General features: G+C 36.1%; 1 protein-coding gene across 2 annotated transcripts in view; it reads right to left on the bottom strand.

Annotated features, from left to right (window-relative positions):
* Window positions 1–635: 635 nt before the first annotated feature.
* Window positions 636–23,390, bottom strand: part of UBE2V2 (ubiquitin conjugating enzyme E2 V2) — a 41,759-nt gene continuing 19,004 nt past the window's right edge. Inside the window, exons 1-4 of one of the 2 annotated variants that reach the window (XM_035011130.1) lie at window positions 22,431–22,450; window positions 15,824–15,972; window positions 10,745–10,870; window positions 636–3,989 (exon numbers count right to left, since the gene is read on the bottom strand). In XM_035011130.1, the coding sequence (XP_034867021.1) occupies window positions 3,843–3,989; window positions 10,745–10,870; window positions 15,824–15,868 (318 nt within the window). In that variant the 5' untranslated portion in view covers window positions 15,869–15,972; window positions 22,431–22,450 and the 3' untranslated portion in view covers window positions 636–3,842. Of the gene's footprint in view, window positions 3,990–10,744; window positions 10,871–15,823; window positions 15,973–22,430; window positions 22,451–23,390 lie in introns of those variants that run through there. The other variant, XM_035011129.1, reaches the window with a different exon arrangement.

The raw sequence follows: 23,390 nt of genomic DNA, 5'->3' as shown, positions 1-23,390 counted from the left end.
TACTGGATTCTTAGTGCCAACTATTAGTCTTCCTTTGGGGTAAAATATTAACTTCACTTTTGTATAATTTCTTGGCTGCAAAAACTTCCAGATAAACAGCTGTGCATTTCTGAACAAGGACAAGATAAAAGAATTCACACAAGCCTACATTTGGCAGCCAACGGATCACTGCACGAACCTTACGTGGTATTTGGTCAGTTACTCATTTTAGAAAGAATGATTCCTGGAACCTTTCTAAGTTAAGAAAGTGAGATCTATCTGGCTTTGATCATTGATTTCCTAATGAACTTGCCAAAAAACTCGTGGCTTGGTCTTACACACTACATGGGAAATGAGATGAAGCCTACCCTCAGGAACTTTTTTTGGTGAGAATATCCAACTAAGGATGTAAACACCATGGCAACCTCTTCATATCCACTGTACTCACTCCATGAGTTCCCCAAACTCCCTTATTCCACAAATTGATGGTTTTGACATCATTTTCTGTATCACCAAATACCTTCAAATTTTTCTCTTCAGAAAATGCATATGGTGTATCTTTTATTTTCAATGTTCCACTATACTTTTAAAATAACATTTTCAGTGTGAACTATGGTAAGATTTCCATCCACTCAATATAACTTCTATAAGGCATATTAACTTTAGCATAAAAGGTATTTTATTTCCATACATTTCCTGCTTTTTAGTAAACACAGTTCTGGGTGGGAATTAACTGCCAATGCTCATATAAATTCTGTAATACACTGTATCCATTCCATTCCTTTTTATAATGTTTCTATTTTACATACAAAATACATATGCTTCCCAAAATTGTGAGAATTGGAATCTTTTTGTGAAAATAACCAAAAATCAATCAAGATGATACTGGAAAATTACATTGATACTTATCAGAAAAGTAAAATCAGTGCCTTTTAGATCCTTCCCAGCAATAAACAATACTATGATTCTACACATAGGTCTAAAAAATATACTTCTAAAATGAAATCAGGGGGAAAAAATTCCTTAAATACCTACCAAATCCCACTATTCATTATACTAGACTTTATCATTAGTACTTACATTCTTTAAACTGTACATAAGAACACAATCATGTGCTCATTAAAAGGGTTAACATAGTTTTGACCAAAGTCTGTTAATTCCATGATGCACCTACCTGAACTGCCCAAAGCCATACACACCAAATCTATTAAGGATAATGTACTAATATTTTCCAGCTGTGTCCTCTAAATTTTTAAAACAATATTAATTTCACATGTATTTATCAGTAAAAATATATACAGTGGGAAATATTTAAATCAATGAATTGGCATTAAGTAATCCAGACTAATAAATCATATGTGAGTAAAACTAATGTACTCTCCAAGCACTTACTCAAACTGAAGTGTGATAAATTATTTTAAAAGGATAATTTGAAATTATAAATTTCCTCTGTATTACACCCAGAAGACTCAAATGCCACTATCCTTACAAATGTTTATGTTCCAAAATTCTGAAAAGTTACACTTAACCCATAACAAATGCCATCACTTTAAAAATATTAGAAAAAATATGTTAAAACCAGCAATTCTGAAAACTAGTAACTAAAACCATTAAAACATAACACTGACCTAATAGGACAAGAATTTCATTTTTGTAATCTTTATTAAATGTGTTGATCATCCCCTAGGATTGCAACTGGTAGCCTTTTAAACAAATTTTGAAGGCAATTTTACAGTTCATTTAATACCATACACTCCTATAACCTTAGCCACTTTAGAAGACAAAGGAAAAATTGCTTCAAAAATGCATTCTTAGAAATGTTACTATAATTAAGAGCGGTTCTATATTAGCTCCTTCTATAATCAACCAGTGTGTTTCAGATTGCCATGTATATCTTGATTGTGACATGCAAATGGATTCTGCTTTGGAAACTGTCTAATTGGCATGCAAAATTCTGCAGAGATCCACAGTCCCAAAAACAAAACAGGGGAAATAAATATCCTCAGGCCAACTCAGACAACATATACTTGGGGAAAGAAACCCTTCACAACAGTGGATTTGGAAAAGGAAGAGGACAAGAGATCAAGGTACCCAGATTTTCAGCGCACCAATATAATTTAACATTCAAATGGTTATTAGCTACACTGTATGACAAGACACGCTTCCAAAGTGGAAAAGTAGTTGCTAGACTGATTTAGACCAGTAATGGTCTTAAAATGAAGTCACTGTAATTCAAGTTAATCTTCAACCATTTAAAAATTTTAAGAATGTATTCCAATATAATTCATTTCAAACCTACTTTAATAAATTACACATGCACTAATTTATGGGTATATAATTTCTATGTATCATCTGAAAGCATTTTAAACATCTTTGATAATTAAAAATAGCCATGTAGAAATTAGTAAATTTAGACAAACTGTCACTAACTTTCATGTATTATTAACCAAAAAAAAGTAGCTCAGAGCTTTAACTGTGAATGACTTGATAATAACATGTCAGGCATCTTTGAGAAATTTGTCCTTGTTACCTAACTGCCTTTCTATTTTCTTCATGGAATTCATAAGAAAAGAACATTTTCAACAAAGTAGTATACCCAGTGCTTTGAAATGAAAAACAGTGACTTAAAGCCTTGAGTCATTTTGGTAAAGGTAGACCATAAATGAGCTTTCAATTAAGAATTACTATTCGCCAAAGTGGAGGTTAAGTGAAACTGGATAAAATTAATTGCGATTAGTAAGTATTAGAAGCATTGGGGGAAGAAATGTCACAGAAAACTAAAGAAAAAAGAGGTTCCAAAGAAAAAATGGAATGTGTATTCAGATAATTTGCAATTTATAATTCTGTAAGAACTGCTAGAATTCAAACATTTTTAAATAATAGTCTGGTAAACTAAAATTCAAAATATAATACCTGGGATTCCTTTCTCCAAGGAAGAAATTAAACTAATTAGGTAATTTGTTCTCTGAAATACTCTGCAAATTCCAATTCAGAAGAAGTATATAAAATAGGATAATAATAAAAGGTGTTTATAGATGAATAGCTACAATAATTCCAATTTTTGCTACCTCAGCAAGGTACTGTATATATACCACATCAATATAATAGAAATGGCACAGTTTCTGAGGACACGTTCCACATTTTATTTACATTTTAAGACTAACTTTAATCTCAAAATCACATATCCATACACCTATTTCCTTTTTGTTGATTTCACTTAAATGCATGGTTTGTCAAACAAAGACTGTAAACAAATATTTACCATGTCTGTTACATGTAACACACAGGAACGGCTTTTAACAGAAATTCATCGACCTCCCCCACAACATTTTTTTATTATAAATACAGGTATCAAAACAATCCTGAACATATTTTTGATACTACTAGTAGTCAGCACCCACACCGCTTCAAAAATTAACACAATTTGTGACAATATTCATTGTACCTGCTACTTTAGACAATTTCAACTGAAGCTCAAGCAAGATGGATAAAGCATGCCATTTCTGTTTTTCCTTCTTGAGATTTTTTTTTACTTTTCAGAAACACATATGCTTCCACAGCATCTGACTCTTCTCTCCATGCTTTCATCTTGTAAACCTGAATTCTATTTTGAGTACTCCAGGTTTATGCTTAAATGACAGTGCCTTAACAAGAGAAAAAAAATTGTGCTGCATTTTTCCTCCTGTAACCTGAAAACATAATGGTGTACATATATTAAATATATTCTTACAAATGTCCAGGTCATGTTTACCAGCTGGAATTCTTGTACTTAATGTGTGGGTATTCTGCATTGTGATATTTAATCAAGACATTAACATGAGTAGAAGGTTGTTGATTTAAGACAAGTTTGAGAGCCACTAAAATTAATTGTTGTATGTTTGTCCTTCTGGTGGCTGTGGAAGCTTCATATTTTCTTTGGACATCATTAGACGTCTTAGCTCTTGAAGTACAACTTTAATGCTATATGAATTTTGCCATTTTGCTAACACTGGTATGCTCCGTGCATCCACCTGAAATGGGGGGAAAAGAGCAAAATTAACTACAAAGTTTAAAGTACTATGGCACCAATTTATTAAACATACTTTAATGAGAAGAAGTGCTTTTAAAATTCATAGCCTGGCTCTATTTTCACAAAAGAGAACATTATGAAACTACAGGTTCATATCATACTTAGGAAAAATAGTTACTTCTGTAACAGGTATTTCCTAAAAATGTATGTCTTTTGTGTGTATGTGCTTTTCTATATCTTACAATAAACATGTAGTGAACTTTGGACATCAGAAATAAACAAATGTTAAATAACTACACTGTAAACATATTTAACAATTGCTTCTTGATGAGATAAGGTCTGAAGGTTCCTCTCCATTTCCAATGCCACTACCCAGAATCTGGGCAATTATCTTCACTGGGATTTAGGAAAAAGCTGTGAACCTGATCTCTGCTTTTGGATTTTTCTTTCCAGTGCCTTCTCTGCACTATACTAAAATAACCTTCCACTGAAGAAGATGGATAGAATGGGACTGCAGCTCCTTCAAAGCCTTATTCCCAGATAACTGACATCACTTGACCTGTCTGGCAGTTCCCTGGAAAACCCCACTCACAGGGTTTTTCTTCATCTGACCTCAAAATTCACCCATTGAGTACTGCCTACTACTCCTCCCAACCACATCCACACCTACCCCAGGAATTTGTCAAAAATAATCAGCGTCAATTGCTTTAATATCTCTGCTGCCTGGGGAGACAATACAAACAGGAAGGTGATCAAAATATTTCAGAGGAAAAACTGGGAAATAAGATGCCCATAGGGGCTTTGAAAAATTCCAACATATCCCTGGGAATCTAGAAGACTACACATGTACAGGGCTGTGCACAGGCTCACAAAGCTGTGGCTTTGTGACTCCCACCTGTGGCTGACCTTGAATAACACATAAAAAAGATTATAACCAAGCGGGATTTATCCCAGAAATGCAAGTTTGGCTCAGGATTTTAAAAATTAGTCAATTAATAAACCATATTAATAGAGAACAAAAACCATAATTATTTCAACAAACACAAAAAGACATTTGATAAAAATCCAACAACTTTTCATGATAAAAAACACTTAACAAACCAGGAATAGAAGGGTACTTCCTCAGCCTGAAAAAGGGTATCTATAAAAACCTACAGCTAACATCATACTTAATATCACTGCTACTCAACATGGTACTGGAGGTTCCAGCCAGGCAATCAAGCAAGAAAATGAAGTAAGAGGCAATCAGACTAAAAAGAATGAATAGATCAATCTCCATTTGCAGAGGACATGATCTAGTATATAGAAAATCCTAAGATATCCATTAAAGAAACTAGCAGAGCTAATAAATAAATAAAGCTGCAGGATACAGAATCAATTTATAAAAACCATGTCTATATACTTGCAATAAACAATCTGAAAATAAAATTAAGAAAACAATGCCATTTACAACTGGATAAGAATAAAATGCATAGGTATAAGTGTAGGACTGATATAAGGAAAACTATAAAATACTGTTCAAAACTTAGACCTAAATAAATGAAAAGACATCCCCTATACATGGATCAGAAGACCTAACATTGCTAGGATGACAATACTCCCTTAATGGGCAAGGGGTTTCCTCTGAGAAGTTCTAAAATTAGATTGTGGTAATGGGTCCACTACCCTGTGAATACTAAAAAAATACTGAATTATATGCACTTTGAATGAATTCTATGGTATGCAAATTATATCACAATAAACTGCTTAAAATAGAAGAGAAAGATAATTTTTAAATAATTCTCTTACAAGTAAATGAAACAGTAAGAAGAGTATTATAATGTTAAGATATACTTAAAGTGCTTACTCTAATGCTTTAACTTATGGAGTAGCAAGCCCCTTAGCCTATTTTAAGTATACTCCATTAGTGAACAACAGTTTACAAGTGGAGAAAATACCAAGTTCTTTCCAAAGCAGAAACAAACACTTCCAGCTGTAAAGTTACATGATAGTTAAATAAACATAAGTGATTGCAAATCCTGTGAAATACCAACAGAGTACACAAAAAAATTGGGGGAAAAAAAGATGGAGAGAGGAGAGAAAAAAAGAGCATGGGAAAATAAATATCATGTCAGAACAACTCTGCATCTTATCATTCTATAATATACAATAAACTCCAAAACTTGAGACCTCACAGCAAAAATAACTATGATTTACGTTTTACAGTGCTAACCATCCACAAGGAATAAATCTGCCTTGCTGCATTAAATAAATATAAACCAAAATTACTAAAGCAACACCCATAATTCATCAGGTACTTAAATAACCTCAAAATATATAAAATTATCCTGGCATATCACCAATGGTCAATGTGAGATTATGGCTATTTATTTACTAGTTACGAAAGTAATACTTTAAATTCTTAAATATCAATCAAAAGAAAAACTGATGTCCAGTGTATTCACCCTACCTCTAACCCTCTACACACTCATCTACACTCTAATAATTAAAATCAGTATTTCCTTTTCCTGTTTTCAAATCCCCATTCCAGATTGACAATATGAAGTGTTGGTGAGAATGTACGATCACAGGGTACTGTTATACACAGCTAGCAGGACAGACGTGGATAAAGCCCTGTAGAGAGTAAGCTGGCAATATTCAATCAAGTCGAAGGCAAGCCCCACACCTCAGCAGACATTCCACTTCTAGGTGTATGCCCTGGAGCAGTGCTACTCAAAGTATGTTCCATGGAATGATGCCAGGCCTTGAACTAATTTTTTGCTGGTGCACCACAAGATAAGCACAGAAATTGAGAGTATGTCAAGAGTTCTATGATAATTTGACATAGAAATTTTTATTTAAAAAATCTGAACTTGTATTTTATCTTTATTTCATTTTCTTGGTAATTTTTATTTTATTTTACAAAAGTATTGATCTGTAACATACTGGAACCAACAAACCAACCAACCAATACCCAAGTCTTAGAAGCACTGCCCTAGAATAAAAGAATACATATATAAGAATGTCCACAGTAGCAATCTTTTCAGTGAAAATTGAAAACAGGGGTGCCTGGGTAGCTCAGTCATTAAGCGTCTGCCTTTAGCTCAGGTCATGATCCCAGGGTCCTGGGATCGAGCCCCACATCGAGCTCCCTGCTGGGCGGGAAGACTGCTTCTCCCTCTCCCATTCCCCCTGCTTGTGTTCCCTCTCTCGCTGTGTCTCTGTCAAATAAATAAATAAAATCTTTTAAAAAAAAAAAAAAGTTGAAAACAGCCTAAATGCCCAGAAAGTGAAAAACAGATTAAGCAATAAAAAGGAACAATCTAATTTAAATGACTCAACATGGATTAAGCTCAAAAATCACTGACAAAGGCAATACAATACACAAGTACACACACACATGCATAGTAAAAGCACAACAATCATGCTCAGAAATGATAAGCACCAAATTCAAGATGAGACTACATCTCTGAGGAAAGTGGAAGGGGAAACTGGGGAAAGGTACACAGAGCTAACAACTATTGAAAATACAGTCTTTAAAAAAAAAAATACTAATAAGGGCTATTACAAACAAGACCAACATTCTAAAATTTGACAAGGGAAATGGAAGATGTTGGTTATATCATCTTCTAAAACTTGTCTACATGTTAAAAATATTTCTTTTAAAAACACCAAAAATGAGGGCGCCTGGATGGCTCAGTCAGTTAAATGTCTGCCTTCAGCTCAGGTCATGATCCTGGGTTCCTGGGATCAAGCCCCGAATCTGGCTCCCTGCTCAGCAAGGAGTCTGCTTCTCCCTCTCCCTCTGCTTCTCCCTCCTGCTTGTGTGCTCATTCTCTCTCTTCTCTCTCAAATGAATAATCTTTTAAAAAAAAAAAAGACACCAAAAATGAAAAAAAAGAGAAAAGTGGTAATGAACTTATAGTAACTGCTACAAAGAAAAAGATTATCAGAGTAAAAAAAGAAACAGAATTCAGACTGGAGAATCAGGAAGGACTCCTCTGAGAAAGTGATGTTTACAATAAGAAATGAAGCATCTGTAAGGATTAGCCAGAGTGGAACAGATGTCCAGACTGAAGAACAGACAGTGCAACAGTCCTAAGGCAAAATGAAAGGTGTGTGGGGCAATGTGTACCCTGTGAGTCCCAATGAGCCACAGCAAAAAGCATGCACAATGAGGCTGAAGTCGTTAAAGGATATTAAAGCACAGAAGTGACATGTCACAATTTGTATTTTAGAAAGATCCTCTGGCTCCTTGCTCTGCAAAGATTGGAGGAGGTAAAAAAGCAAATTCAGAGATAGTGTTGCAAGACAAGAGATGATGGTCAACATTCATTCAGTGGCAATGTAAACAGAAAAGTAAGACCTGACTCAAGTTACATTTTCAACAAAGACTGACAGGACTGATGGTAGATGGGTAAGGGAAGAAAAGCAGAGAGAGAGACAAAATTTCAAAAAGTAGATTAAGACACCCATGAGATCAGATAAACTTGTTAGAGGTGTGCCTGAAATTTAATCCTGAATTTCCTAGTTCCCACAACAATGCAGAACCCACCATTAATTAATTTAGAGAGTCTATAATATGAAAACAAACCAGCAGTTGAGAAGAACAGCTCCTCCTGGTAGAGAAATTTAACAAAAATATCTTCCTCATAAAGGCAATGCTGTATGTCACAAAAGAAATTCCCTAAACAATATTCTTTCTGTAAATTCAAAATGTTTTATAATACTGCTTCTATAACATCTCTTAATATTACCTGACATAGAAATAATTATTTCTAGAATAACCACTGAAAGAACAGAAACAGAATTCAAAAAGTTGAGAACAACCATTTCAAAAGTACACAAGAAACAGAAACACATGGAAAAACAGAAACCACAAAATAAGGTAATTTATTAAACCTAAATGTATTAATATATTGTATATTAAATGGACTAAATATTCCCAGTAAATTACAAAGATTGACAGACTGACAAGAAGGACTCTCAGAACCCAGCTTTTAGCTGGCGTGCACCAGGTAGAGAGGTTTGGAAGTGACCCAGCAGGTCCGGAGCTGAGATTTCCAATGACCTGTTCACCTTCTTCCTGTTAGGGTCATGCTTTCATCCAGTGCACCCAGCAGCGAGGCACCAGCCATTCTGGGGCCTAGCTGTGTGCTTGCATATTTGACTGAGGTTGGGGGCTAGAGGGATAACTCTATGTCCAAGGCTCGACTTGTAGCCAGAGGGAATTACAAATGTGGAATAGATGAAATATGGAATATGCTCTATCGTGTTGGAATAGAACTGAAGGTACTAGCATAAACTCATGTGTTTTTTTGTTTTTGTTTTTCATTTATTTGTCAGAGAGAACGAGTGAGCAAGAACGAGCAGGGGGTAGGAGGCAGAGGGAGAGGGAGAAGCAGGCTCCCCGCTGAGCAAGGAGCCCAATGTGAAACTCAATCCCAGAACCCTGAGATCATGCCCTGAGCCGAAGGCAGATGCTTAACTGACTGAGCCACCCAGGTGCCCCATAAACTCATGGTTTTTAATAGATATATTAAGGTAGGTAAATAGGTAGATAAACAGGAAGAAAAGGAGGAGGAAGGATAGGTAGACACATGTGATACACTGGGTAAAATTTAAAAAAAAGTAAGAGCATAAAAGAAAATCTTTAAGATGTTAATTACCATTGGTGAGGAAAAGGAACACAGGGATGGGATGAGGAGGAACACACAGGAAGTTAAGGATATTGATAACACTCTATTTTCTAAGATGGATGACGTTCATTTTATTATTATGTTGTTGTAACACCTCCTAACATGTATTTTGCATGTCAGTGTGCCCTCAACATGGCATCTTAAGAGTCTGGATTTAAAAGTCTTAACATAGGGGACACCTGGGTGGCTCAGTCAGTTAAGCGTCTGCCTTCGGCTCAGGTCATGATGGAGTTGTGCATCGGGCTCCCTGCTCAGCCTGGAGTCTGCTTCTCCCTCTCCCTTGCCCTTCCCTCTGCTTATGCTCACTTGCTCTCTCTCTCTAATAAATACAATCTTAAAAAAAAAAAAAAGTCTTAACATGAACCTTAACAAACTACTCATACTGAAATTCAGCCTTTCCACTAACTTCCCTATGTGAATCTGGTAGAACATGTCATTTTGGTTTATTTGCTTTCAACAGACAAGTGCTTAACCTGTTTGTTCTAATACAGACATACTTGTTCCTCAAAGAAAAGCCTCCTCTTTAAGAATATTCATCCTCTTAATTTCACCAAATGTACCTTAACCTAAAGAAAAATAACATTCAGGGCGCCTGGGTGGCTCAGTTGGTTAAGCAACTGCCTTCAGCTCAGGTCATGATCCTGGAGTCCCGGGATCGAGTCCCGCATCAGGCTCCCTGCTCGGCAGGGAGTCTGCTTCTCCCTCTGACCCTCCTCCCTCTCATGCTCTCTGTCTCTCATTCTCTCTCTCTCAAATAAATAAATAAAATCTTAAAAAAAAAAAAAAAGAAAGAAAAAGAACATTCAAAAGGAAATAATGGTCATCTTTTCACCAAAAAGGATTCAACTAAAATAGGAATACTGAAGCAATTAATAAAACCCTAAGAAAATTGCTGTCTTCACATCTATCTAGGCTGGTACATAAAGGTTTTTTAAGGATAGGTTGATTTATAAGAGAAAAACAACATTAAGACTAACTTCTTTTATACTTCCAGCTCAACAAAGGTCCTTTTTAAATTCTGTTTCTCCTGACTACATATTATTCATTATATAAGAATAAAATGACTATTTTAACTTACCATTCCACTGGAATTATTAATTCCATTCATATTAATTTTGGTTACAAATCTAACTGATGGAGGAGCTTCTGGGTATTTAGGTCCACATTCTACTTTCAGGCTATATATTCTGTTTTCATAATTTGTCTGAAAGGCAAAAAATAATAATAGTAATAATAATAATAATAATTACATTCAAGTGCTAATAAAGAGCAAAAGTACAATATGAACATATTTGATATTACTTTATGATCAAGAATTTGCTTTTCTACATTCCAATTTATTTGACTTATATGGTCAGAAAAAAATGGAGCAAGCATACTTAAAAGTCAAGATTTTATAATATTAAAATAATTCTACAAAGTAATATCGAGACAATCAGAACTTGCTTTTTGTAGTACAAACAATACCTATAACAAAATTAAAAGTAAAAAACAAACAAAACAAATTCAGATTTTATTAAAAAGTTTATATTGTGGGGGAGGGACTACTTGACTTGTATCAAACATATGTAAAGGTTCCCATTTGTCCAGAACAATTCTATCTATTCCTACTGTCCCAGTATTAATTATTAACAACACTTCTTCACTCTCAAAAGGGTCTGGCTGGACAATGAATTACACGGTTATACAGCAATCAAAAACTTCTAGCTAAAGGGAAACCAGCATATTATACCACCTTACGGCAATAAAACAATTATTTCATGCCTATTATATTTATATTACTTCATTAACCTTGTGATTCATTAAATTCCATTTTCAGAGCTACAACAGCAAGCTTTATGTCTCCATATCATTTTAAAATAGTTTCTTAATTAAGAAGTTGAACATCACCACATTATAAAACAACTATTTTAAAGCTCCCAAACTAAAATACTTCCAAATTATTTAGGCTTATTTTCATGCTATAATTAACTCTTTACCCTATGGCTCTTGCTCACTTGGCTAACTTATTAATGTAGAATTAATAATAGCAAAGAAAAAATAAATGAAAGTGACAAATTTAATACCTGTTGGTTACTGCATAAACCTGGAAAAACAAATTAGCTAACCATCTACAGATTTCACTTACCCAAACTGATCCACAGCTTCCTTTCCCTTAAGAGCTATTCCCAAGTGGAGGTCAGATCTGGGATATTAAACTACTGTAATTTAAAGTGTATGCAACAATCTTGTACATATGATTATTAAATATTTTGACACTTTAAAAAGAAACACCTGCATAAAAGTCATCCCAGTTTAACGGCATAAATCAATTAAACAACACGCCCAGCACTTTGGATATGTATAGACAGGACTAAAATCAGGGAGATCTCAAGGAAATAATCCAGTCTGTGGTTCTCCAATCTGGATACACATTAGCCTCTCTATAAAACTTGCATTAAAAAAAATAATAGCCCCCAAGAAATTCTACAATGCTGGAAATACTCACTGTATGTAGAAACAACCAGAACTCTCACACTTTGCCGGGAATAGAGAATGGTATAACCATTTTGGAAACAATTTGGCATTTTCTTATAGAGAGAAATAAGTGTCCACCTACCCTATGATGTAGCAATTCCAATCCTAGGCATTTTATCCCCCCAAAAATGGAAACAAACATGTTCACAAAAGACTTTTTAAAGAATGCTCAGAGCAGCTTTATTTCTAATAACCACAAAGTAGATAAAATCCAAATACCATGAACACATTGTGGTATATATCCATACAGTAAAATACTACAGAGTAATAAAAAGAAAGACACTCCTACCATATGGAACACAGCTGAATCTGTAAGATACTGTGCGGAGTCAAAAGCAGCAGACCAGTAAATACAAACACTGCATGATTCCACTTATACCAAGTTCTACAACCTGCAAAACTGCTCCAAGGTGCAGGAAGTAGTGCCTGGGGTGGAGGTGGGAAGAGGCACAGGTGACTGAAATGTTCTGTATCTAGAGTATAGGCAACAAGGTATATTTGTGGAAACTCATGGTAAGATTTGTACATTTCATTATACATAAGTTAAAAAACTCTAAGCTAGCCTTTTGATCTAATTCAATGCTTAGAGTAAACATCATCTAAACTTTGGACACCTTGGACTAATTTTATAACCTCTAAATTTTATTTATTTATTTTTTAATTTATTTTACTTATTTGACAGAGAGAGAGACAGCGAGAGAGGGAACACAAGCGGGGGGAGTGGGAGAGGGAGAAGCAGGCTTCCCGCCAAGTAGGGAGCCCATGCGGGGCTCGATTCCAGGATTCCGGGATCATGACCTGAGCCGAAGGCAGACGCTTAACCGACTGAGCCACCCAGGTGTCCCTATAACCTCTAAATTTTAAAAAACAGCCACATCTTTCTGTTATCTAATAAAATAGTAAAATAAAGTAAAAAAAGGCACTAATATTTACTAAATATATACTAGTCAGGCACCTTCCTATTGTCTAATTAAGTCATTTAATTCTCCATATTTCTTTAAGATTTTATTTAAGAGAGAAAGAGAGCACTTGTACATGCGTGAGCAAGGGGATAGGTAAAAGGAGAGAGAATCTCAAGAAATCTTCGTGCTGAGCCCGACACAGGGCTCAATCCCACGACCCTGAGCTGAAATCAGGAGTCAGACGCTTAACCGACTAAGCCACCCAGGCGCCCCTCCATATATATATATATATATATAAAGATGGATAGAGTATCTTCATTTACACATAAGGAAACTTGGAAAAGTTACTAAACCTCTAATGCTAAAAAGTATTGCTTCAGAAAATTTAAAACACAAACATATATGAAAAACAAAATTGCTAATCATATAAATCCAACAAATACTGGAATAACATAAAGAAACAGGGATCTTAATAATGCATAAAACAATTTAAAAACCATTAACCAAGTAACAGTATGGTAAGGTAAAAATTTTCCCATTATCCGGGTTAGATGTAGATACCTAAAGCTGAGGACAAACTGCTTTAAACATGGTACCTTCTAAAGAGAAAACAACTAAGGTGAGACAGCAACCCCTGCAGGTTTTATTAAAAGGCAACTGAGGGCGCCTGGGGGGCTCAGGTCATGATCCCAGGGTCCTGGGATCGAGCCCCGCATCGGGCTCCCTGCTCAGCGGGAAGCCTGCTTCTCCCTCTCCCACTCCCCCTGCTTGTGTTCCCTCTCTCGCTGTGTCTCTCTCTGTCAAATAAATAAATAAAATCTTAAAAAAAAAAAAAATTCAAAAGGCAACTGAATGAGTGCACAAGGCATTCACCCCACTGGGTCCCACATGCCTCAGTGAGGAAAGCTAAGTGGAGAGAAAGCGGGTGATGCAAGGGAGAAATCACTGGCTGGCTGGAAAGATGCTGTGCCTTTTTAAGGTGCTCCCCTCTTGCCTCTTCCTGGCACCCAAAGGAAGTGAGAAGAAGCTCCAAGACCCCCACCCCCAGAAAGGGGGAAGGCCCAATGAACAGAAGCCCAGCATGGCCACTGGCGGCACTGTGTCTACATGCCCTTTTCAAGCAAGCCAGACCCACTCGTCCCCAAGCTAGAGCAGCCTTCACTATGCACTGGGCATAGCCTGGACACAGAAGCTTCCTGCAGTTCAGTGACACCAGGAAAGGCAGCTAATCTGGGGAGCCCTGCTGGTGACCCCAACGGTGAGATCAGTGGGAGCTGCTCTTCCATATTTGGGAACTATGCTATGGGACAGCCCACAGAACCACTAAGGAACTCATACACAAGCTTCAAAACATTCCTAACATTTGAAGTCCATTGGAGGTAGTGCCTGGAGAAAAACGAAATCTAAATAATTTCAAATTTATATTCTACCAAGTTCAGACTGTCAAATCTTCAAACTATTCATTAAGAGTGTTCATAAATCACTTTTTTTTAACCAAACATGGTAATAACGTTCATAGGCAGTGAAAATCAAGATTTTCATTACAAATACCAAGTTATAAAATACATCAATATTACATATCCTTCCTCAACTATCTTATAGAAAAATCAAAGCAGTGGAAGAAGTGGGAGTTTGTTAGGTTAGTAGTGTGCTCAAATCTTGCAAAGGAATACCAGAAAATATAAAACATACATTAATTCACTCTCTAAAGTTAACATTGCTGATTACTTGGATCCATTTTTCTTTTGTGATAATCAAGAGGAAATCTAAACTATATCCAAGAGCAAAACAGTTGAAATGCTCTCATCATAAGGCAGCCAATAGTATACAAAACTGAAGACTAAAAAAAAAAAAAAACCTTCGAATTCGTGTTCTTTCCATTAAGTCAAAAACATTACGCAATATATATTTCAAAGACTCACTGCCAAGAGTGCAGTAAATGGGACCTTTGAGTAAGGAATGCAATGTAGAAAAATACTTCCCAGTCTGGAAAAGATTCTGAGTACAAATAAAACTTCATAAACTTGAGAAAGACCTAAGAATAAAACACAACTGGATCTGTTGCCAACAATGCTAGAAAATATGCAAAAATCACAGACTTTTCTATATACTTTATTAATGAAGAAATTGAGGCCTATAGCATTTACAAGGCAAGTCAAATGTCAAAAGGGCAAATAGCAGTGTGCACTCAAAACCAATTTAGAAACCCTTGGTTACACACATAGCAGATTAGTAACATGTTATGTCAAAATATACTGTTTGCTCTTCCCAAATACCCCTCCATTTCCTCACCTTTTCTCCTCTCTATCTGGAATGTTCTCCATCCCCATCACCACCTTCTGAAATCCTACCAGTCAGTCCTTTAAGGCTCATTCCAAAGGCAACTTCCTCCACTGTTCAGCCTTCCTCAATTATTCCAGCTAGAAGAAACATATTCTAAAGTCCCGTAGTGAACTTTCTCTGCCATATTTAAAGTCTGTCATTTGTACTTATTTTTTCCTCTACTAAACTGCTAACACCTTGACAGCAATGACCATATCGATCTTTTCCCCCCAGTCCTCCATAAAATCAAGCATTATACCTTACACACAGGAAGCATCAATAAAAGTATACAAAATGAATTAAAAGGGAGGAATTGTTTCAGTTAGAAGTGATAATTATTTTAATATCAATACTATAAAAATGCTTATTCTAAAATGACAATAAATAATAAAAAATATATAATTTATAGCACTGACCCTTGGTGGCCCAATAATCATGCCTGTCCACCTTGTAAGTGTCATATCTTCATCATCTTCAAGGCCCCAGCTAACCGTACCATCGCCTACTCCTTTTTGTCCTTCTTCAAGTTCTTCCAACAAGCGAAAATTACGAGGAACTTTAACTCCTATACAAAAGAATGTCATGTAAATGTAAAAAGCCCGTAATTACAAGAGCTGCATATATTCAAATTCAGCTTTTTCCAAATTAACTTCTATAAATTATTTCCCCAAAAAGGCAAAATTCCCTTTAAGCATTCTGCTCAGAAAATGCTCAATCTAAAAACTGCTCAAAATGCAAACACTAAACACTGTACCAAATATTTACTGCAATATAGAACATGTATATAAATTCCTAATTAATCAGTGTTATCCTGACATAAATCAATCATAAAGAAATCATTATAAAATGAGTATTTTCCATAATTGAGATTTCTGTTCCAAGCCTAGAACAATGCATCAAATAAATGGGCAAAGACCAGAAAGTTCATAAAAGCTCAAATTTATTAACAAACACTCTCTAATGCTTTTTAAAGAATAGAATTATGTTCCATCTTTAAAAAAAAGCCCTAGAGGGTATTATTTTTTTCTAGAATGCTGAAGCAGCCCCATCCAGTCCCCAGTCAGTCTCCTTTCCTTTTCTCCCCCCAAACCAGTAGGGTCTTACCTCTTCCATGTCAGAACAGCACTTAATCATCACTTGGAGAGTTCCTCCATTTAAGAACAACTCTCCTCATGGATGTAACAGTTTCCTAAGACCCGCCCTTCAACTCTGGGCCCAACCTAGCACAACTGTTGATCCATTAGCCCTTCTCATACCTGTCCTTCTTTAGACCTCATTACCCCTACTTTATATCTAAAATCTTTTCTTTTTTTTTAAGATTTTATTTATTTATTTGAGAGAGAGAGAGACACAGCGAGCGAGGGAACACAAGCAGGAGGAGTGGGGGAGGGAGAAGCAGTCTTCCCGCAGAGCAGGGAGCTGGATGCAGGACTCAATCCCAGAACTCTGGGATCATGACCTGAGCCCAAGGCAGACACTTAATGACTGAGCCACCCAGGCGCCCCTATATCTAAAAGCTTAACACAGACATCTTCCCCTCTGCCTAGAATCTCCTAGCATTTCACAGTTTTCACTCTTTCATTCTCAATAAACCTGGTCTTTGCCACCATTGTGACCTCCAACCCCTAGAATCCAACCATGATTCTTCTAATTGACCACAACCTTTCCCAAAATTATTGGCCTAGCCTTTCCAAAGGATGGACCCTGTGGTCTCCCATGTTCTCAGCAGCACCTAGTTTCAAACATCCCCCAGTTTGACCACGTAAGTCTTAAAAAAAATTATGTAAATGACCCTAGAAGCCTCTCTCTCTGGCTCTGGAGCTTGCACACATATGCTTGTGCACTCTCTCTCATGCATGCACACACACAATCATGAAACAGAAAGAACTGACATCTCTTGCATTTTTTTTTTTTAGAGACATCTCTTCTAAAACTCATTTTGTGTAACTTCTCTCTTGGTACTAATTCATAGTAATCCTTCTGGACATACAATAAAAACGCAATAAATATTGTAACTTATAAAGAACACTAGCCATTTTATGTACTGTGCTTTATTAAAAAAATGCTTGAAAATTTTGGGCCACAGAAATATGGAGCGGTCATAAATTACAAGAAACAAGAGTAGTCATTTATTACAACTACTATGATTACTAATAACCACTTGCTCAGCATACATTATGTGCTACTTTAAGCAAATTATCCCATTTAATCCTAAAAGCACCCATTTTACAGTTAAAGGAACTAGGATATGAAAAAGTTAGGTGACCTACCCAAAGTCACACAGCTGTAAGAGGCAAATTCTCAGTTTCTAGACCAAAGCCACTTTTAACCATCAAGTTGCACAGCAGTACAAACTACACAGGCAGTATGTGAGGGCGATGTGGCTGCGACATCTGTCACCCCACTGATCGCCAGGGTTGATTCAGCTGATCTGACTGGCTAGGCTGGTGTCCCCTTCCTCCCTCACCGCTCCATGTGCGTCCCTCCTGAAGCTGCGCGCTCAGTCGAAGACGACGACCTTCCTCGATAAAGGAGGACCATTCTTCGGTCAAGGGTATACGAGTAGCCGTGCTCCCCTGCTAGAAACTCCAAACAAGCTCTCTAGATCCATTTGTAGGAGAACGTAGGGTAGTCAAGTTTCCAAGACTCCAGACACATCCAAATGAGGTGCTGCATGTAGCAGTCTGCCTTTCTTAGGGGAGGAAAAAAAAAAACAAACCACACACGCAGCATATTCTGGCATAGATCTAAGAATCAGACTGCCCAAGTTCAGTTCTGCGAACCACTGATATGTGACCCCCCAGCCCTGTTTTCTCACCTGTAAAAGTGAGGTAACAGTAGTTCCTACCTCACGGAATCACTGTGAAATTAGACAAGGTAATCCATCTTAAACTCAATAAATGTTGACTATGATGGTAATTTTAGTTATTTGTTTTTAGACAGAATTACATAAAAGTTCTATTAACCTCCATCTAAGCTATGTGAGAAGAAAAGCTCTTTGTACAACCCTGAAGGGAGGACCCCAGAAATTGTATCCTAAGCTCTAAGTTTCTATTCACCTAATATTGCTATTTTCCTATAACTGTAGAGTCATGCATGACTTCTACAATATATTACTACTGAATTGTTTTTTAAAGTAATCGTAAATGAGCTTGATTACCCTTATCCTTATGAAGTCATTCCCCAAGAATTATTCTAAATTTGCATTGAATTTTGCTGCCTCCTATTTATAAACAATTCAATCAAGTGACCTTTATGGCCACCAAAACTACAAAGTGAACAATGTAAAATTAATGGTTTTTTTTTTTTTACATAAGTGCCATAAAAGTGATAAACCTAGTTACTGCTAAACTTTTTCACCCTTTCTTTATATAGCTTTTTGGGGAAATAGTTCTAAGATTGATAGATCAATTACTGACAATACTAACATTCAAAAAGTTATAGCAGCTAAGACTACTCTGCTTTTAAAGTATAAGACAAACAATAACCAAAACACACTGTGCTGTAAATCAGGACTAGAGCACTCTGGCTTTATTTCATCCAACCACTAATATCTGTGAAGAAAAAAAAAAGCCACAAGATGGGGATGTTGTTCCATGAAAACTGAAGTATTACATAAACTGCCTTCTGGATCTCTGCCATCTACGAGCCCTTTTCTATAGTTCTACTTGTCTTTTTCCTGTATGTCTCTGTGTGTTGTTTTTTAATAGTTTTAAATATTTTACTCCCTTAATCTGGGATCTTTGCTAAAAGAAAAAAATAGTAACCCACAAATCTACCCCTTTCTAGCTGTAACTTTTAAAATGCTGTCAATTTTTGGTCCAGAAGAACACCAGAGATCATCGAGTCCAAAACTTAACACTTTAGGAGGAAAGAAAATTATCACAAAAAGTCACTTAACTATTTGTTAGTTGACAAACCAATTCAAAAACCCATCTCCAGGCTTCTCCACTAATCTAGTTTTCTCTTGAGTACATTACAATGTAACCTGCACTTCTGAGAGATAACAGCAAAAATATTACCATCCTTTAACACAAACAACCTATAAAACATGCTTCCAGCTTTTTAAATCTGAAGGATATCAAATTCCAAATCACCTGCCTTTAACTCCCATAATACTAAAAATAAAGGCATAAAGACTACCAAATAAATAGAATAAATCTTGCCATGCCATATTTATTAGGAAAAAAGATATCCCAACTTTAATTTACAAATTTTTACCTTTTTCAAGTTACAGCAAAAAAAGTATATATCCCTGAATGTAATAAATCTGTCAATCTATCCATACAAACATGAGAAACAATAACAAAGCAAATCAGTTTGCAATTAATCATCTAAATTAAAATAGTTCTAAAGTAACACTAAAAAAAAGATAAGAGGTAGTGCAGTTTTAGAGAGGGCAGTGTGGATTCCAGTTCCAGCTGATGGTAAACAGTCTAAGATGTACAAAAGTTCCCAAAATTCAGGAATAATTATTGTTACCATTTAGTGTACTTCTCTTCAGATTACTACTTCCCATACACAATATGTGATTTCCATATTTTATCAAAATGAGATCATGAATCATAGTTTTGTAACTTCCTTTTTCCCCTACTTATGAACATATTTCTATGGCAGACATTATCAAGTGCTATTTTAAAATGCCCCAATGAATAATATTGGTCTTGCTTGAGGGGCAGGAGTAGGGAGACCGGACCAGAGGAATCATTGCCTACTCAAAAATTAAAGGAAAACACCTGTAGGGATGGAATAAACCTTTTCTGTGTTATGTGCTTTAGCTGGTCCTCAAGAACACCCAAGTTGGCTATGGGTCCCTTCCCCTTGTCCCACTACCCAGAATACCTATGAGGTTAAGGAAGAGAGTATCTGGGGCATGTGTGCTGTGGGATGCAGCCAGGCCGTTTACCTGGCCCCTGCAGGGTTCTTAGGTGTGGGTTGCAACAAACCTGAGCAGACACACTGTTAAGATGGAACTCGTGAAAAGTCCCACCTGTGATTTTAGTTCTCTGGTTCTGCCCCATTTTGGGAGTTCTCAGTTCTCCTCAAACCCCCAACAAGCTGACTTGATTAAAGATAATATATTTATTGAGCTCCTCCTATGAGACAAACATTTGCTAAAAGCTTTACAGACAGAAAGTACTTCATTAAATCTCATCTTGTAAATTGATATAATATCACCATTTCACTACGTAAGAAAATTAAAGCTTAAATTATTAGGTTGAACCTTATAAAATGAAACTGCTACTATTCAGGCATCTTTTTAACCAACAAAAAAAGTAATCTCATAAAATTCAATCTAATTATATGGAGAGTGAGTGACTCAGGGTTGAAGCTCTTAGCCATTATTCTCCAATGCCCCCTTTGGAACCCACTAGCCCCGGATGGAACTCATTTCCCTAGCTACTGCTAACTTGTCCTCAGTCCCTGCAAACCTGATGGGGATGAGAGACACATCTTGGCCAACTGTGGAAGCAACTCTGACAAAATACATACTGTTCTGAACTTCTTAAAAAGAACCTTTCCATATGTCACAGACTGGGTGTACTCAAAGCAAAACATTCCTATCCAGGGAAATAACATAGCATTTTATATTTTTCAAATTACTTTCTCATACAGCCATCTATCTGTATATAAAAGAAATTTTTTGAGCTATGATGGACAGCTATATCCACATTTACAAAGACCCAAAGACATGAAGTAACTTATTCAAGCCCATGGTAAGCTAGCAGCTGGGTCAAAACTAATACTCAAATTTCCCAACACAGCTACAACACTCTATCACTGTATACTGCATCTCAAACTCCAGAAAATTTTACTCATTTTTATTTTTTTTTAAGTAAGCTCTAAGCCCAATGTGGGGCTTGAACTCATGACCCCAATATCAAGAGTCACATGTTCCACCAACTGAGCCAGCCAGGCACCCCAAAATCCAGAAAATTTTTTTTAAAAAGTAGGGAGATTACAGAATGTATACAACTTAAAATATGTATTTTCTAAAAACCATTGTTGAAATATGTCATATAAACAAAGAATTTCTGTAATTTGTCATGTAAAAAATACTGTAAAGAAAGTATTAAAATTGAAGTCCATGAAATTTCTGGTTTTATGGTGCTTAAAATCATGTATTAATAAAAGCATTTATAAAACCTCTCTGAGTAATACTCTACAGTTTTTCAGTAATTTAAAACTCAAATACTTGTCTGATTTTCACATTATCTTCCTTAATGGGACAAACAAAATTATGAAAACACAAAGTAGAGGAACACACATAAGGTAGCAAAGTATCAGGAGACCTATATTTTTTTTAATAGATTTTGTTTATTTATTTGACAGAGACACAGCGAGAAAGGGAACACAAGCAGGGGGAGTAATAAAACCTAAATCCAGAAAAAGAGAAATAATATAGAACAGAAATCAATGGAATAGAAACCAAAAGAACATAACAAATAAACAAAACTAAAAGCTGTTTCTTTAACAGAATTAGCAAGATTGATACGCCAGCCAGACTTACTGGGGGGAAAAAAAAAAAAACAGAAAGGACCCAAATCAGTAGAATCATAAATGAAAGAAGAGCAATCACAACCAACACTAAAGAAAAACAATTATAAGAAAATACTATGAGCAACTATATGCCAACAAATTAGGCAATCTGGAAGAAATGCATACATTCCTAGAAACGTATGAACTAACAAAACTGAAACAGGAACAGAAAACCTGAACAGATCCATAACCAGCAAAGAAATTGAAGCAGTAATCAAAAACCTCCTCACAAGCAAGAGTCCAGGCCAGATTGCTTCCCACGGAAATCTTACCAAACATTTAAAGAAAAATACCTGTTCTTCCAAAACTGTTCAAAAAAACTGAAATGAGAGGAAAACTTCCAAACTCATTCTATGAAGCCATCATTACCTTGATCCCAAAACCAAAGACCCCACTAAAAAGGAGAATTACAGACCAATATCCCTGATGAACATGGATGCAAAAATTCTCACCAAGATACTAACTAATAGGATTCAACAGTACCTCAAAAGGATTATTCACCACGACCACCAGGAGTGGGATTTATTCCTGGTCTGCAGTCTGCAGGGGTGGTTCAACATCGCAAATCAATCAATGTGATACACCACATTAATAACAGAAAACATAAGAACTATATAATCCTCTCAATAGATGTAGAAAAAGCATTTGACAAAATACAGCATCCTTTCTTGATAAAAACACTCCACAATGTAGGGTTAGAGAGAACATACCTCAACATCATAAAAGCCATATACGAAAGACCCACAGCGACTATCATCCTTAATGGGGAAAAACTGAGAGCTTTCCCCCTAAGGTCAGGAACATGACAGGGAACATCCACTCTCATCCCTGTTCAAAACAGTACTGGAAGTCCTAATCTCAGGAATCAGACAACAAAAAAATATAAAATAAAAAGCACCCAAATCAGCAAAAAGAAGTCAAACTTTCACTCTTCACAGATACTCTATGTAGAAAACCCAAAATACTCCAAAAAATTGCTAGACTGATACAGAAATTCAGCAAAATCACAGGATATAAAATCAATGCACAGAAGTCAGTTGCATTTCTATGTACTAAGAAAGAAGCAGCAGAAAGAAAAATCAAGGAATCGATCCCATTTACAACTGCACCAAAAATGAAAAAATACTGAGGAATAAACCTAACCAAAAAGGTAAAAGATCTGTATTCTGGGGGCACCTGGGTGGCTCAGTTGGTTAAGCGACTGCCTTCAGCTCAGGTCATGATCCCAGGGTCCTGGGATCGAGTCCCGCATCGGGCTCCCTGCTCTGCGGGGAGCCTGCTTCTCCCTCTCCCACTCCCCCTGCTTGTGTTCCCTCTCTCGCTGTGTCTCTCTCTGTCAAATAAATAAATAAAATCTTTAAAAAAAAAAAAAGATCTGTACCCTGAGAACTACAGAACACTTATGAAAGAAATTAAGGATGACACAAAGAAATGGGAAAACGC

Source organism: Mirounga leonina, unplaced genomic scaffold (assembly GCF_011800145.1).
Source record: "Mirounga leonina isolate KUSES-001 unplaced genomic scaffold, KU_Mleo_1.0 Mir_165, whole genome shotgun sequence".
NCBI lineage: Eukaryota > Metazoa > Chordata > Mammalia > Carnivora > Phocidae > Mirounga > Mirounga leonina.
The sequence above is the reverse complement of the archived record's forward strand: the minus strand, read 5'-3'. Positions and strand labels throughout refer to the sequence as shown.